At 41.6% G+C, this 14,221-nt stretch overlaps 1 protein-coding gene across 1 annotated transcript in view; it reads right to left on the bottom strand.

Moving 5' to 3' along the window:
- LOC119185471 (uncharacterized) overlaps positions 1 to 14,221 on the bottom strand; it is a 58,827-nt gene that overhangs the window by 15,264 nt on the left and 29,342 nt on the right. Inside the window, exons 6-8 of the mRNA XM_075869605.1 lie at positions 13,091 to 13,317; positions 4,506 to 4,553; positions 3,596 to 3,631 (exon numbers count right to left, since the gene is read on the bottom strand). Of these exons, the coding sequence (XP_075725720.1) occupies positions 3,596 to 3,631; positions 4,506 to 4,553; positions 13,091 to 13,317 (311 nt within the window). The remainder of the gene's footprint in view (positions 1 to 3,595; positions 3,632 to 4,505; positions 4,554 to 13,090; positions 13,318 to 14,221) is intronic.

Here is a 14,221-nt window from a genome sequence, read left to right as displayed (position 1 = left end):
ATCTGTGCATGCGTTAAGATATATTGCTTCGTTTACATACCTCGTGGCTGTGACTCGTCAACCGAGTGAACAAATGCACCCTAGTTTACTAAATTTAAAGCATTTTTTGAAGGTAGCACGGTCTACATTTATTTGTCTATAGTTTTGTCCAGCCGTTTGTGTCAGGTACAAAAAAATATACTGAAGATTATCATGTAGCCTCTGCAAATGGTCACTTTCAAGCAGGCTTTGCATGCTTGGCTTGTGCCTACAGCTATTGCACAATTCAAGACGCAGCAGCGTATGATAGAACAGTAGAATGGAGAGCAACTATGTGCACGAGCTAAATAAGTACTTTAACATGAGCGGACGGTACGTGTTATATGCCACTCACATGATCTCACCTAGAATGCCCATTGGGGAATGGGCTAATAGAAATGTCACTCAGCTGTGTATAGGAAACAAGTTAACTGAACCTAAGGGTATCTTTAACTGCTACAAGTATGCCTTGTTGAGTTGCTGCACATTTTCTTCCAGAATATTGCTGTCTGAGACATCATGTGAAAAGAGTCTACCACATCAGCATTTATATGGCTTGCCAAGTAACGTTTGGCCAAACCTTCCTTTTTTTTGACATTTCGTTTTGCAGTAGACATCCTAGAATGTAAGCGCTGCTGGAGTGTGTGTGACTCATTGTTATGTATTGATTCTGGCATGTTTAACCTCACACTTCTATTTTTTTTTCTTGCAGCAATGAGATGCTTCACATATGCCTGTGGTGACATTCCGCTGTGCTAGCCTGATGGAAACACCAGCTGCGAAACTTGAGTCCTTCAGCATTCGAGAAGTTGCCCTTCTCTCACCACTGATGACACAGACTGCCCTATGCTAGAAATTCAAGATTGTTTTTCCCCGGATGACGCAGAAACCCTTTGATGTATTATGGTGCTTGTTTAGTGCTGGCTGTGGTGTGGCGAAGTCTACTTTTACGTGTGCTCACATGTCGCCTCATTAAAAGAACAATAAAGCATTTATTTTCATTTCAATATTGTCCACTTTTTGTGTTAGAAGCACCCAAGCAGAGCTCTTCCAAGGAGCTCTCGCCTTGTGTTAAACGTGTGACAAGCATACTCGAGCTAGTCATTTCCCCAAGCAGTTACTGGAAGCATCTGCCGTTGGTTTTCAGAGAGTAACTGCGAACACGTGGGAGGAACGGTAAAGAGTAACTGTTGCTCTTAGAAGAGCAACTGGTGGGAGTAATGGTTGGTCTGCAGGGAGCAACTTGGGGAGTAACTGTTGGTCCGCAGGGAGGAACTGGAGGGAGTAACTGTTCATCCCCCGAAGGAGGAACTGGAAGGAGAGCAACGGTTACTCCCTCTGCTGTTACTCCTTTTAGGGGAGTAATGGGAGTGGCAATGCAATTGCTCCCTGAAAGGAGCAACCCCTATACCCTTGTTGCTCCCTTTTGGCTTAGAGTGTAGACGACCAGAACGTGCGTGTGAGATATCGATCAACACTGTTGAGATCGCTCATGCGCGTATGCGCTGCCATTACTAGACTCTACCAGATCATCTAAACAAGCGTCTGTGGGAAACAGACTCCGATATGACTTTTCCTCTTGCAGCTAAAATCAGCCGAGGGCATGCGAATATACTCCGCCAGATTCGCCTGAGCGTAGCCTTCACTCGTCACTACACCCACCTAATCGGTCGTGTGGACAGCCCGCATTATTAGCACTGCTAAGTGTGCGAAATTTTAGCTCACATATTCTGTGACTGCCTATTATACGTTGCGCAAGGAAAAATGCTAACTTCAACGTTGGCAAGCATCGGACGAACGCCCTCAAGTGAAAGCCACATGTTGTCAGCAATGAACGACCAAACAGTGCCAAGCACTGCTTGAAGGGCTGTTTTAGACTTTATAAAAAGCACTGAATTAGATACTAGAGTGTACGATTTCTATGCTAAGTGGCTACTGTACATACGCATTATTTCTTTTATTCCTTATCATCATCCTTCATCCCTCTTTTCTTCCTCCTTCCTTTATCTTCTGTGTACAGTAGCAGGCTAGAGTGAACTAGCTTAGGCCGACCTCTTTGTCTTATAATAAATTCTCACTCGCTCCAACTCACAGAGAAGGCAAACGTACCAAGGGGAGAGAGAAATTTAGGTGGGCCGATAAGATTAAAATGTTCGCAGACATAAAGTGGCAGCAAACAGCACAAGACCGGGTTGATTGGCGGATCAAGGGAGAGGCCTTAGCACTGCAGTGAGCGTATTCAGGCGGAAATACGGAATTTGCGAAAATGTTCTAATGTCGGGTATCTCATTCATGAATTCGCACTTGCAGCCAAACCATGACTTTAAAAGTGAAGCTGTCCTTCATTGAGGCGTCCTTACGATAGTGTAGCGCTGACCACTTCACGCCACCAAGTGCAATGAGGGTTAGTAGCAAGGTGAGGACTTCGCTCTTGAGGAAAGGGTAAGGGTCAAACTTGAAGACCGATATAATTGAGTGATATGCGGCGTTTGATTTGATTGATGCGTGGTGTTGGTGTTTTACGTCCCAAGGTATGTGAGGTTTAACGTCCCAAAAGCACCATATGATTATGAGAGATGCCGTATAGTAGAGGCTCCTGAAATTTTGACAACCTGGGGTTCTTTTTTATGCACACAACTCTGAGCACACGGGCCTACAGCATTTTCGCCTCCTTTGGAATGGCAGCCGCCACAGCCGGTATTCGATCCCACACTCTATGAGTCAAGCTTGAAAACTGAAACAACGAGATGCATGTCAGGAAGAGGGAGAGTCAGGCCTTTCGGAAAGAGGGAAGCGGCGAGAAGTATGCCTACAGAGGGCAATGTGAGGCTTATCGGAGGAATATAGCTGCTTTGTGAGAAGTAGATCAATTAACCTGCTGGCGCAGCATAAAAGGAGTGGTCGGTTTTCTGGAGGTTTGCCCTTTCATAATGGCTAAGATTGCCCAAGAGGAAGTGAGCATCAATCAGCGCGTGTTGAGGCAAGATTAGGCGTGTCGTCACCAAGCCAACCCCGTTGTTCGCTCAAGAGGCGAACGCACAGATCCAACGCGGGGAGGACTGGAAAAAATGTAGAAGTGGGACATACCATGATGAAAGAGGGGCACCTACTTCGCTTTTGGAAAGCATTTGGGAAGTAAGTGGATCTTATTGTCGTGTATGTGATTAATATCATTGTTATGCAATCGCTGTCAAAGTCATCTCTTGCGTCAGTGAATTCAACAGTATTCATCAGTTTCTTAGGAATTACACTATGGCTGAAGGCAACGCGCCATCTGCAAGCTTCTAACTAATGGAAGACCAAGCTGCTTCCTGTTTTCTGTTTTGGTATAGGCATGGGTTAGTTAAGCATCTTATAGCAGTTTGCCATAAACCACACATAGACAGCAGAAAAGTAGTCAAAAATATTTTGAAGGGGGGGGGGGAACGGTTACCATAAATTAAATATATTCATGAATGCTAGTATATATGCCCACGCAAAAACGGAAAACCTATAAAAGGTTTCCACGCCCCTCCCTCTAAACCTCTTGCCCTACTCCCATGAGGCTTTCAGAAAGAGAATCCTGAGTGGTACTTACAGTGACTGCTTCGAAGAATTGCTGTATCACGAGAGCCTGCAGCAAAAAATCCAAAAAACAATACACTGCTGTGAAAGCCCTTGGTATTGTGGTGCATGTTTGATGGCTTGAAATATATGTGCCAGCCTGAAGACGTTATTGTAAATCCTGCTCTACAAAGGCAACGCTAAGTTGTCTATATATTTAGCAAGATGCCATAGTCGGATTTTTATAGCGTGTATATGATGCTTTAGTGGGCTAGCTGAAAAATAATGATTGTATTTTAACCAAATAAATATTCCCAAACGGGTATGTTGGAGTTTTGAAGCAAGTTTTAAGGAACACACCATGTAATATCTCCGCTGAGTTGTGGTGAGGAACGATTCCACGTTTTCGTTTCTCGGCTCAATAATTGTGGGCATGCAGAGTGCGTGCATAAACAAGCAATGAAAATCACATAATTGCAAGGTGTACGCTGTGCACCCGTCGAAATGTTTTGCTGTATGATCTTTCTTTAGGGCCCAAATATGTTGGTAGTTTAAGATGATAAACAACTTGCAGAAGATACCAAAGCCACGGCATGGTATGTAGTGCAGTAGAAACAGACAGATATTTAGGCATACACATACCGGATGATATATAAATCACACCGCTATATATATATATATATATATATATATATATATATATATATATATATATATATAAGTTTTATTTAAACCTAAAGCTTATTATAAATATATTAAAATTTCTCTTCTAACTCAAACTTTTATTTCGTTTTAGGCTTCGATGGTTATTCACTAGACACTCGAAGTAGTACGTCCAACATGCCTGATTTTCCCGGTTGCTTTGTAAATTAGAGGTCCAAACTACAATACGAAATATATACCCTGGATACCCAGGCGTAAGACAAGGTACATGTGGAACATACCTGATTCGCATGAGTTCCAACGCATGCCGACATCGTAGTGTTCAGGCACTGCGATTGAGATTGTGCATTAGTGAAATGAAAAGGACGCTGCGTTGGCGTGAGTAGACTGCAGACAAACATAGGGAACAAAAAACAAGAATGGCAATAATAATATCTATTCGACAAATTTTCAGATGCTAGTAGTGCTTGTAAATGACGAAATATTTATTTTAGGGGGAAAACCTTTAGAATCGAGATTTTACCCAGTCCATCGGCACGACACGCTAAGAATGTCCATATCTGAAGGATGTCCATGTTCATATAGATACCCATATATTATATACGTATCATATCCATATAAATATTCATATGTATACCCACATAGATATCCATGTCGATACGATATCCATAGGAATATATATCCATTTGTACATCCCAACACCATATCCGCATTGTGATTAATGAAAACTTTGTACACAGTGTGCACGCGTGTATTCACCTCTTTGCTTGATCAAGTGGTGAAGGACACAGTAGCGTGACACCGCTGCCGACATAAGCTTACCTCACTTTTTCGCGCAGGTTCTTATCGAAACCCTGATTATTCCACTGCCTGGTTTCTTCAATGTGAGAGGAGGCCTGCCATCGTCTTCATAATCTTCGTTACAGACAGATGCGTGCAATCTCATGGTTATGTCGTTTCCTCTGGTAAACGAAAGGCAAGTGCCAACGTTGGATTCTTTCAAGCATCTGGTCTGCACCCAGCTTCGTCAACTAATACAGCAGGGGCGGAGGTCCTACTAAAGCACCACTTCAGCAGACTGATGCTGCGGCATAACACCGCTGCCGACATGAGCTTTCCTCGCCTTTTCGCGTAGGTTAGTTACCGAAACCCTGAATCTTGCTACCGATGTTCGAATCGTTGTTTGATAGCGTTTTCGTGCCCCAACTGCCTATTTCAGTGCTTGAAAAAGTGCATGTGTTTGCGCACGTCTTGCTTTCGCTTCTTTGATGTATTGCTTTTACTGCTCTCTGGTGACATGGAACTAAACCCTGACCCTAGTTCCGCTACAAGAAGTAAAATTGATAGTGGCAGTCTTGAAGACATTTATGAAATTGTAAGCCGAATAGATCAGGGCCAGGCGCGTTTTTTCGCTGAGCTAGAAGTAAGCAAAGAGCAGTCTGCTTTTGCTGCTTTCCTTCAACAACTTCCAAGTACCGTTGCTGCTCTTTAGAGCGACATTCTCACAGTGAAAGACAGAACATCTGAAAATCGACCAAAACTGGTTGAAGTAGGAGCGTCTCTCGGACATAGCGAACACAGGTTTCGCAGGTAACACCTGATAGTGTTTGGGCTGCCTGACAACACAACTGAAAGCTTGTCCAAATTCGAGGGAAATGTAATCGCGTTTTTTTAAGGAGGAGCTTAATCAGACTGTCAAAACACAAAATAGTGAACGTGCCTACACATTAGGAAAGTACTGCGAGCGAAGGACCCAACTGATAATTATCCCATTTTCCTAGATTGAGATTAGGAAGTGATTTCCGTATTCCAGATCAAGGCTGAAAGATAAAGACCATGTAATTTGCGAGGATTTCGATTCTGCTACTAGGCGTGCGTGCATTAGGTTGACTGAATATGCTCAAGGTTTGAATCTCCCTTTCAAGCTACGCTTAGATAAACTTTGTATGGGTAATAAAACTTCTATCTATGACACTTCAGAAGAAGGAGTGACGGAACACAAGAGATAGCTACGTGGCAAGCAATGTGCCAATCAAAACGCCGCAAGTGCGAATTCTAAACGTGTCCTTCCTCACAACTTATCTCTAACTATACTAATGGTAAACTGCCACAGCCTGGAAAATAAAGCGGCTGAATTTGCTACTTTGTTGTCTTTTTCGCAACCTTCCGTAGTAATTGGAACTGAATCTTTGTCACATGAATCCATTGCTAACTTTATAGTCTTCCCTCCTGGTTACAATGTATACCGATCTAATAGAAACACACAAGGTGGTGGTGTTTTTATACTTCTCAATAAACTTCTTCAGCGTAACGATTTGTCCGCTACTTTTCATCATTCAGAATACGTTTGGTGCAAGGTGCGACTTACCAAGGAAATTTGCTTTGCAGTTGGTTCCTTCTACCGATCCCCAAGCGGCACTAACCCAGAATGATTCGAAGAGTTATCACGATATTTATAAAGAAATAACTGCGACTTTATTTTTGGAAGATCTTTAAATGCGCCTCTGGTAGCCTGGAGTAATAATAAACCTGTGTTCTTCGATTTGAGTTCACTTTCCTCTTCTGTCTCAGAGCTTGTCACGACAAATAATCTAACTCAATCCGTATCTGAGTGCACGAGACAAGGTCATTCTTCTGCCAGCATGCTGGATATGATTTTCGCTAACCCTGAGTTGTTGCTATATGATGTGGTTTTCATCCAAAGTATTAGTGACCACGACTGTGTCGTTGCCATTCACACTATCACATCATTAAGATAAGCCCACAAACAACCACGAAAGATTTATTTTTATGAGCAAAGTGACTCTGCGTCATTGTCTCGAGAACTTTGTCTTTTCTACCCTGCATTCTGTGAAGTGGCCGATCAATCAACATTGATGAAGTGTTGTCTGTTTTTGTGATACATTGATGAATTCAGTTGAAGAATGCATTCCTTCTAAACTCGTAACAAGTCGACTCCGCAATGACAAACCATGGTGTAAACAAGAAAATTCGAACTTTATTAGCAAGAAATGCCACCTGTACGCTGATTATTTAAAAAATTACAAACAGAATGTGTCTGAAGAAATCCGTAATATAGGCTACAAAATATAACCTTAAATTTAGGTAAATAGGGAGAAATACATTTCTTCACTCAATGTAGCTCTCAAAAATAATGCAAAAGAATTTTGGAAATTTAATAAAGTCAGCAGTAACAAGGTGAACGCGATACCAAATCTTTTAGTCAACGAAGAAGCAGTGTTTGATGATTACAAAAACGCTTGCTCTTTTAACTGCTATTTTAGGTCCATCTTTCCCAACACGTGCGTTAATCAGCTTCCCGTGTTTCCAGATTTACCCTACGGAAATATGCCCATGGTCACTGTCACGTACAATGGGGTTCTTGGGCTGCTTAGTAACCTGAAAAACAATTTAGCGGGAGGCCCTCGTGGCATACAGACCAAGGTAATCAAAGAGTGTTTTCAGGAAATAGCTGATTTATTAGTCGTCTTGTTCAATAAGTCTCTAAACGGTGGTTCTGTACCAACAGAATGAAAAACAGCAGGAGTTGTTCCCATTCATAAAAGTGGTCCCAAACATTTTATTCAAAACTATAGACCGATTTCGCTAACTCTTGTATGCTGTAAAACTTTAGAACATGTAATTTACAGTGATTCGATGAAACACCCTGAAAACATTGGTTTTTTTTTTCACCTGCTCAACATGGTTTCAGGTTTGTCTTGTCCTGCAGAACGCAGTTGGTTGTATTTTGCCATGATCTTTTTTATTTTTGTAAATCAGGATTTCAAGTGGATTGCAATTTTTTTTATTTTAAATAGGCCTTGGGTACTGTTTCTCATAATCTGTGATTGCATAAATTATCATCTCTCTGCATTCATGCGGCAATAGCTGTTCGGATGAAAAATTACCTTTCCGGAAGGACACAGCTTGTTATAATAGATAAATTTACCTCAACTAGAATAACAGTTACTTAGGCGTACCTCAAGGATCTGTTTTGAGATCTTGCTAATTTTAATTTACATCAGTGATATTCTTCAAGGTCTTCAATGCAATTTCAAATTAAATGCAGATGAATGCGTCGTTTAGAGGAGCGTAATAAACGAACACGATGTCATTAGCCAACAAAGTGATTTATGCACAATTCTGACTTGGTGTTCCACATGGTGTATTTCTGTGAATAGTACTAAATGTGAATTTATATCTTTTACCCGCAAACGTTTGCCTGTGAGATCGGGTTATCATTCGGACAATATTTCACTTGAAGGAGCACAGCATTACAAATACCTTGGCGTTTATTTTTCAGAAAATCTGTCATGAGCTAGACATACTGAACATGTAACACTAAAGTCTTCTTGAATGCCTAACCTCATCAGGCGCACTTTTCACAAAGCCGCCAGGAGCGTTAAACAATATCTTTATAACACCAACGTTCGCCCAATACTCGAGTACGCTTGCGCAGCATAGGACCCAGACACCCCCTGTCATGTGAATGAACTTGAGCGTATCCAGAATCGCGCAGCCAGGTTTGTCTCTCGTAATCACAAATATAAAGCAGCATTTCATTAATTAAAGACAACCTTGACTGGAAAACCCTTGCACAACGGCATTTAGCAACGAAAGTAGAACTTTTCCCGTATTTACTCTGATCTCACAAGTATTAACAAAAACTTGTAAATTTTGCTCCCTCACTTTGTCTCTACTCGTTGTGATCATGACTGTAAAGTACTTGAAACTCGATGCCGCACAAATGTGTTTCAATAATAATTTTTTCCTCACACCTCCCCACTTTGGAACATACTTTCTAAAGGTAAAACCAGTTTCAATACACTCTCCGAAATCGAGCCGTTTTTACATTAAATTTCCGTGACCTATAAACCAACTGTCCCCTGGTTTTCACTTTTGCTTTCTTTTATTTATTTTCTTTCTTTTTTTTTCTTGATGAAATTGTGCCGGAATCATGTGTCGCCACTTTTCATTGTCGCATACACCGCTTGTGTTATTAGCTCATGTTTTTTTATCTTTGTCTCTGTGTTAACATATATTCTTACGTCGTTATTTTCTGTCATGTTATCCCCCTGCAATAATGCCCTCGTAGCCCTGCAGGTGCATGTATAAATGAAAAAATAATGTACGGAAGTTAATGATCTTACGAGGCTTCGCCCATTCGACATCATTCACTGCGTGAACATTCTGTGAATATTTTAAGTAATGTCAATACCATCAGAGTCAAGGTTTCAAGGCGAATAAATGATTGTGATTATTAACGTAATCAAATTAACAATGCTGATGTCTATGTGCCAAACAACTTCAATTACGGCACTCAACAGTTGCCGTATAACTTCTATGATATCTGTGTTTCTCCTTGTAATGTTCTTATCTTGCAAACACCACAGTAAACAACAGAACTTTGGATTGTGGAGCAGCCTTCGCCTAAGCGATGTACAGGTATTCAACGGTAGAAGCACTTACAACGAACGCTAGCGTGTCAAAAAATGACCCCGCATCTGCATGGTATATCGCAAATGTCGCCTAAAGACGAGTCTTGTGTCTAGAGAGAGTGAAGAAAATATTTATTGTATATTCTGCGCAAGAAAATCGGTGACAGGTATTCTGGAGGCGCTGCGTTAGAGTGCCTCGAGCGTGCGGCGGAGGCGAACGAGCGCATCGAGGCACGTTAGGCGCGAGCGCCATCTGCCAGTTATCTTCGAAAACGAAAGAAGGCATGCTGCAGCTAAAGATGCGTGCCTTTGTCGGAGGTGTTAAAGTGTACAACACAAAGTGACGGGTAGGTGCCGCCACCGTGTCGTTTCAGCAAAGCGCTGGTAACACTTGCCTTTTTGAGCACCGCGTTGCACTGTCAGCGCAGCGTGTTTAATGCTATGGTCCTTAGAATTACATGTGAGTGCCTTCTCTAGTATAAAGGTACACATACAAAACATCGACGTGTTGTTATAGTACCTCACATATGCGCAATGATTGATTTTTGATTGACAATCGCACAAGTATGAACGCTGAATCTTGAGCAATACTGGTGGTTGCTGCGAATGGGGTCGGCCATTCGAGGAATCGTTAAGGGTGGACAAACAGACAAAAAGACAGACAGACAGACAGACAGACAGACAGATTTTTTTTCCTTCGAAGGTCCACAAGAAAGACTATCGTCTCAGTTTCTGTCTCATTAAAGATTGGTAAGAGCTCGTGCATGAACAAGACGCGAGATACGATATGCGATATCCCCATAGAAACAATGTATCTCTAGTTCGTGAGAGCGAAAACATTTCAGCATTTTTTTTAAATCTTTCTAAGAACCTTCAAAGCCAAAATTTTGGTCTGTCTGTGTTTATGTCTGTGTGTCTGTTCATTTGTCTGTTTGTCCGCAGCAATGATTTTTTTTATAGCACCATAGGTGACCAAAAAATACCTCGAACAGCCAACCCGATCCGCAGCCCCCACCAATATTGCACAAGTTTTAGCGTTCATAGTTGTGCGATTGTCAATTAAAAAGCAGTTATTGCGCATATCTAAGGCGCCACAACAACGCTTCGTTGTTTTCTATGTATGCCTTTATGCTAGAAGAGGCACACACAAGTAACTCTAAGGAATGTAGCGTTAATTTGCGCTGCGCTGACAGTGCAACGCGATGCTCAAAAAGTTAAGTATTGTCAACGCTTTGCTAAGACGAGGCAATAGTGGCACCTGGCCTGCCGCTGCAGTATAGCAGCTAAGGTACTCGGATGCTGACCCACAGGTCGCGGCATCAAATCCCGGCTCCGGTGGCTCCGTTTCCGATGGAGGGGGAAATGTTATTGGCCCGTGTGCTCGTATTTGGGTGCACGTGTAAGTACCCCAGGTGGTCGAAATTTCCGGAGCCCTCCACTACGGCGTCTCTCATAATCATTAGGTGGTTTTGGGACGTCAAACCACGCATATCAATCACGCAGTGGTGGCACCTGCCCGTCGCTTTGCGTTCTCTACCTTATCGCCTCCAAGGCAGGCGCATATTTTTCTCCGAAGGCGCGCACACCTTCCTTCGTTTTCGAAGATAACTGTCAGATGGCACTCGTGTCTAACGTGCCTCGATGTGCTCACTAGCCTTCACTGCACGGATCGAGACTCTCTAACGCAGCGCTTCCAGAATACAATTCACCAATTTTCTTGAGCAGAACAAGATATAAACGTTTTGTTCACTCTCTCCACACGCAAGAGTATCGTCTTTCAACGAGATATGCAATGAAGCATGCAGATACAGGGCCAGTTTTTTTCGTCGTACTATTGTAACCAAATGAACATATTTTATCAAATTGACATTATAATTTCTTTATTATAGCTACATTTTTAATGTTTTGCCAATCATATTCACCCTATACATTCCCGTAACTTTGATTCCGCTTCTGTAGTTTTTTTTCTCCTGGCGCTCAGTATATGTACTATTTCTTTTTGCATAAATGTTCATTGCCCACAGTCGTTGATAGTAAATAGTGAATAATGAATAGCCATAAAACAACATATATTGAATAATACATAACATCGAAAACAACAAGAAATAGTCAACAACTAATAATAAACAATAAAGTGCCTAAAACAAGCAAAGGTGTCCGCATTGGTACAGAATAGTTGTTTCACGCAGCCTGTCGTTCTCTTTGCGTAGCAGTTAAATTTTTGAACTAGAATATTTTTGAACATATCAACACCAGTCTTGAAGCACCTCCTCCCCTCATTGAAAGCAAAAGTATAGAACTACTACTACTGCTACTACTACTACTACTACTACTACTACTACTACTACTACTACTAATAATAATAATAATAGGAAGAAGAAGAAGAAGAAGAAGGAATGATTAAAATTGTCACAGAGATGCGTTTGATTCAGTGTGTAATTTCATTCAAGACTAAACATTTTCAGCATAAAGCCCCCATTAACAAATACTCAAAAAATAGTGGGTAGAGAAGTAATTTTTGAAATGTAGATAAATCCGCAACAAACCAAATCAATCGAATTCGGCTAAACTAGCTGTCTGGTCGGTTCCCGAAATCAAGGTATAGTTATTAGTGTCTATTTTCGTGTTGATTTTTTACTCACTCTGTGAATATTTCTTTTTTTATTATACTGTCTTCATTATACAACTTTTTTTCTTTTTTGTTGTAAGCAATAGTGCAGTTATCGTCCATGTGAGAATAAATGTTGTCTTCGCCAGTCCCCCAGAGTAGGTATGAGCTATGTAATAGAGGCTACAAACAAACAAACAAACAAACAATAACACTGGCGGGATACATCAACATAAACATCATATACGACACCTCACTTACACAACATACGGCATCTCTATATGCTCTCTGACGCGTATGATTTGATTATCTACAACCAACGGCTATCCTAAGAACCACTGTCACTTCAGTTCATTGACGAACCGGTTTTAATGAAAGGTTAACAGAAGCAGCGTCTCACTACCACGTAGGGCGAAGAATTATGTTGTGTATATACGGTGCCACTACCTAGCTTGTCCTGTATATATAATAAATGAATTAGCAAATAGTATGGTTTACCATATTTACCTCGGGAGCTTCGCCCACTTATCATCATTAACTTAATGGATATGGCGAGATTGTTAACATTTTCTGCATTGTTATTGTTTTCAGCCGATGGTACAAAATCCAATGCCATTTGGCCGCTACGTAATCGAAGTGGGAGTGCCAAGAATATGAAGCAAAGCTCTCCTTTTATTTCCCTCCAGTTTCGGCGGCACCATTCACGTATTATCGGCTTTTTTCCGTGCGCTCGAGTGTGCGAGTTTATATTACTCACTATAGTACATCTTACTGGAGAGTAGCGGTGATTACAGTAAAGAAACAGTTCGCATGCGCTCACCTTTCCAATGTTAAGTGTGCTGGGGAATTGGAAGACTACCGGCTGGCCGCACATGATGTCCCCGGCTACGTGCAGGCCAGTGCAGTCTCCAAGGGGCATCATAGAGGTGGCGGTGTCTACAATTTCTCCAAATATGCCGCCGAAGATGCTGTTACCAATCTTCGAAATCATCTTCATGCCACCGCCGACAGTCTTACATAGGGAGAAGATCATGTCGACCAATGAACCTGACGGTTCAATAGAAAACGTGAGCTCAGGCAAATGCTGCATTTCGACACAGTCTATCTTTTCGACAACCGAAACACAAATGGGCATATGAATGCTAACAATTGCATAGGAATGGCGCGATGAGACGAATTATTGTTTCCATTTTTTAGAAAGGGTCTGAGCGTATCGAAGACGTATCTGGCTAGCAGCATTCCATCGAGTATAACTCATCATCAGAAAACAATAATAGACCAATGTCTCTCGTGTACCCACACACAAAAAAATTCAATGTAAAGAACTAAAACGCATGTTGGATATTACGTTAACGAAACGCGCGTAGTAGTAACTAAGCGGTAACTCTACAGCAGACACATGAAAAAGCGCACACCATTCAAACGTTCTTCTTGCACATTGCTCATATACATGGGTTGTTTCAGAGAAGCTCGTAAAAATGCAACAGCCTTGTATGTCTGGCGAGTTGAAAAATTAAGTTCTTCGTTGTGACCACGAGCTTCCAGAAGTAACTTGCCATGCGCATGTGAATGCATGAAGTAAATTGTACGTGCTGCTGTTAGTAACGTGAGTTTTTAAAGTAACAAAGGACATCCTTGAAACAGAAATGATCTACTACAGCTTAAGGTGCTTCAAAACGAAATGGTGAGTATGGTCCAGTATATCGAAGTTCGTTGTAATCAAATATGATGGCTTATTGTGGATGAAGTCGGTAGAGCAAGAATTCTGGTTCAGTATAAGCAGGAGTAACAAACTCTCACCTAATGTTGTCAAGTTAATGATGAGGGGAACCCAGACATTTTTTCGGCAGATATATTAATATCGAGGCACCGTCTGTTAGCACATAGAACGTGTTCGGAAAGTTTTATTAGCGCGCATTTCTCGCTGCCAATACCCATTAAGCTTGCACTC

Source organism: Rhipicephalus microplus, chromosome 7 (assembly GCF_043290135.1).
Source record: "Rhipicephalus microplus isolate Deutch F79 chromosome 7, USDA_Rmic, whole genome shotgun sequence".
In the NCBI taxonomy this organism is placed as follows: Eukaryota; Metazoa; Arthropoda; class Arachnida; order Ixodida; family Ixodidae; genus Rhipicephalus; species Rhipicephalus microplus.
The sequence above is the reverse complement of the archived record's forward strand: the minus strand, read 5'-3'. Positions and strand labels throughout refer to the sequence as shown.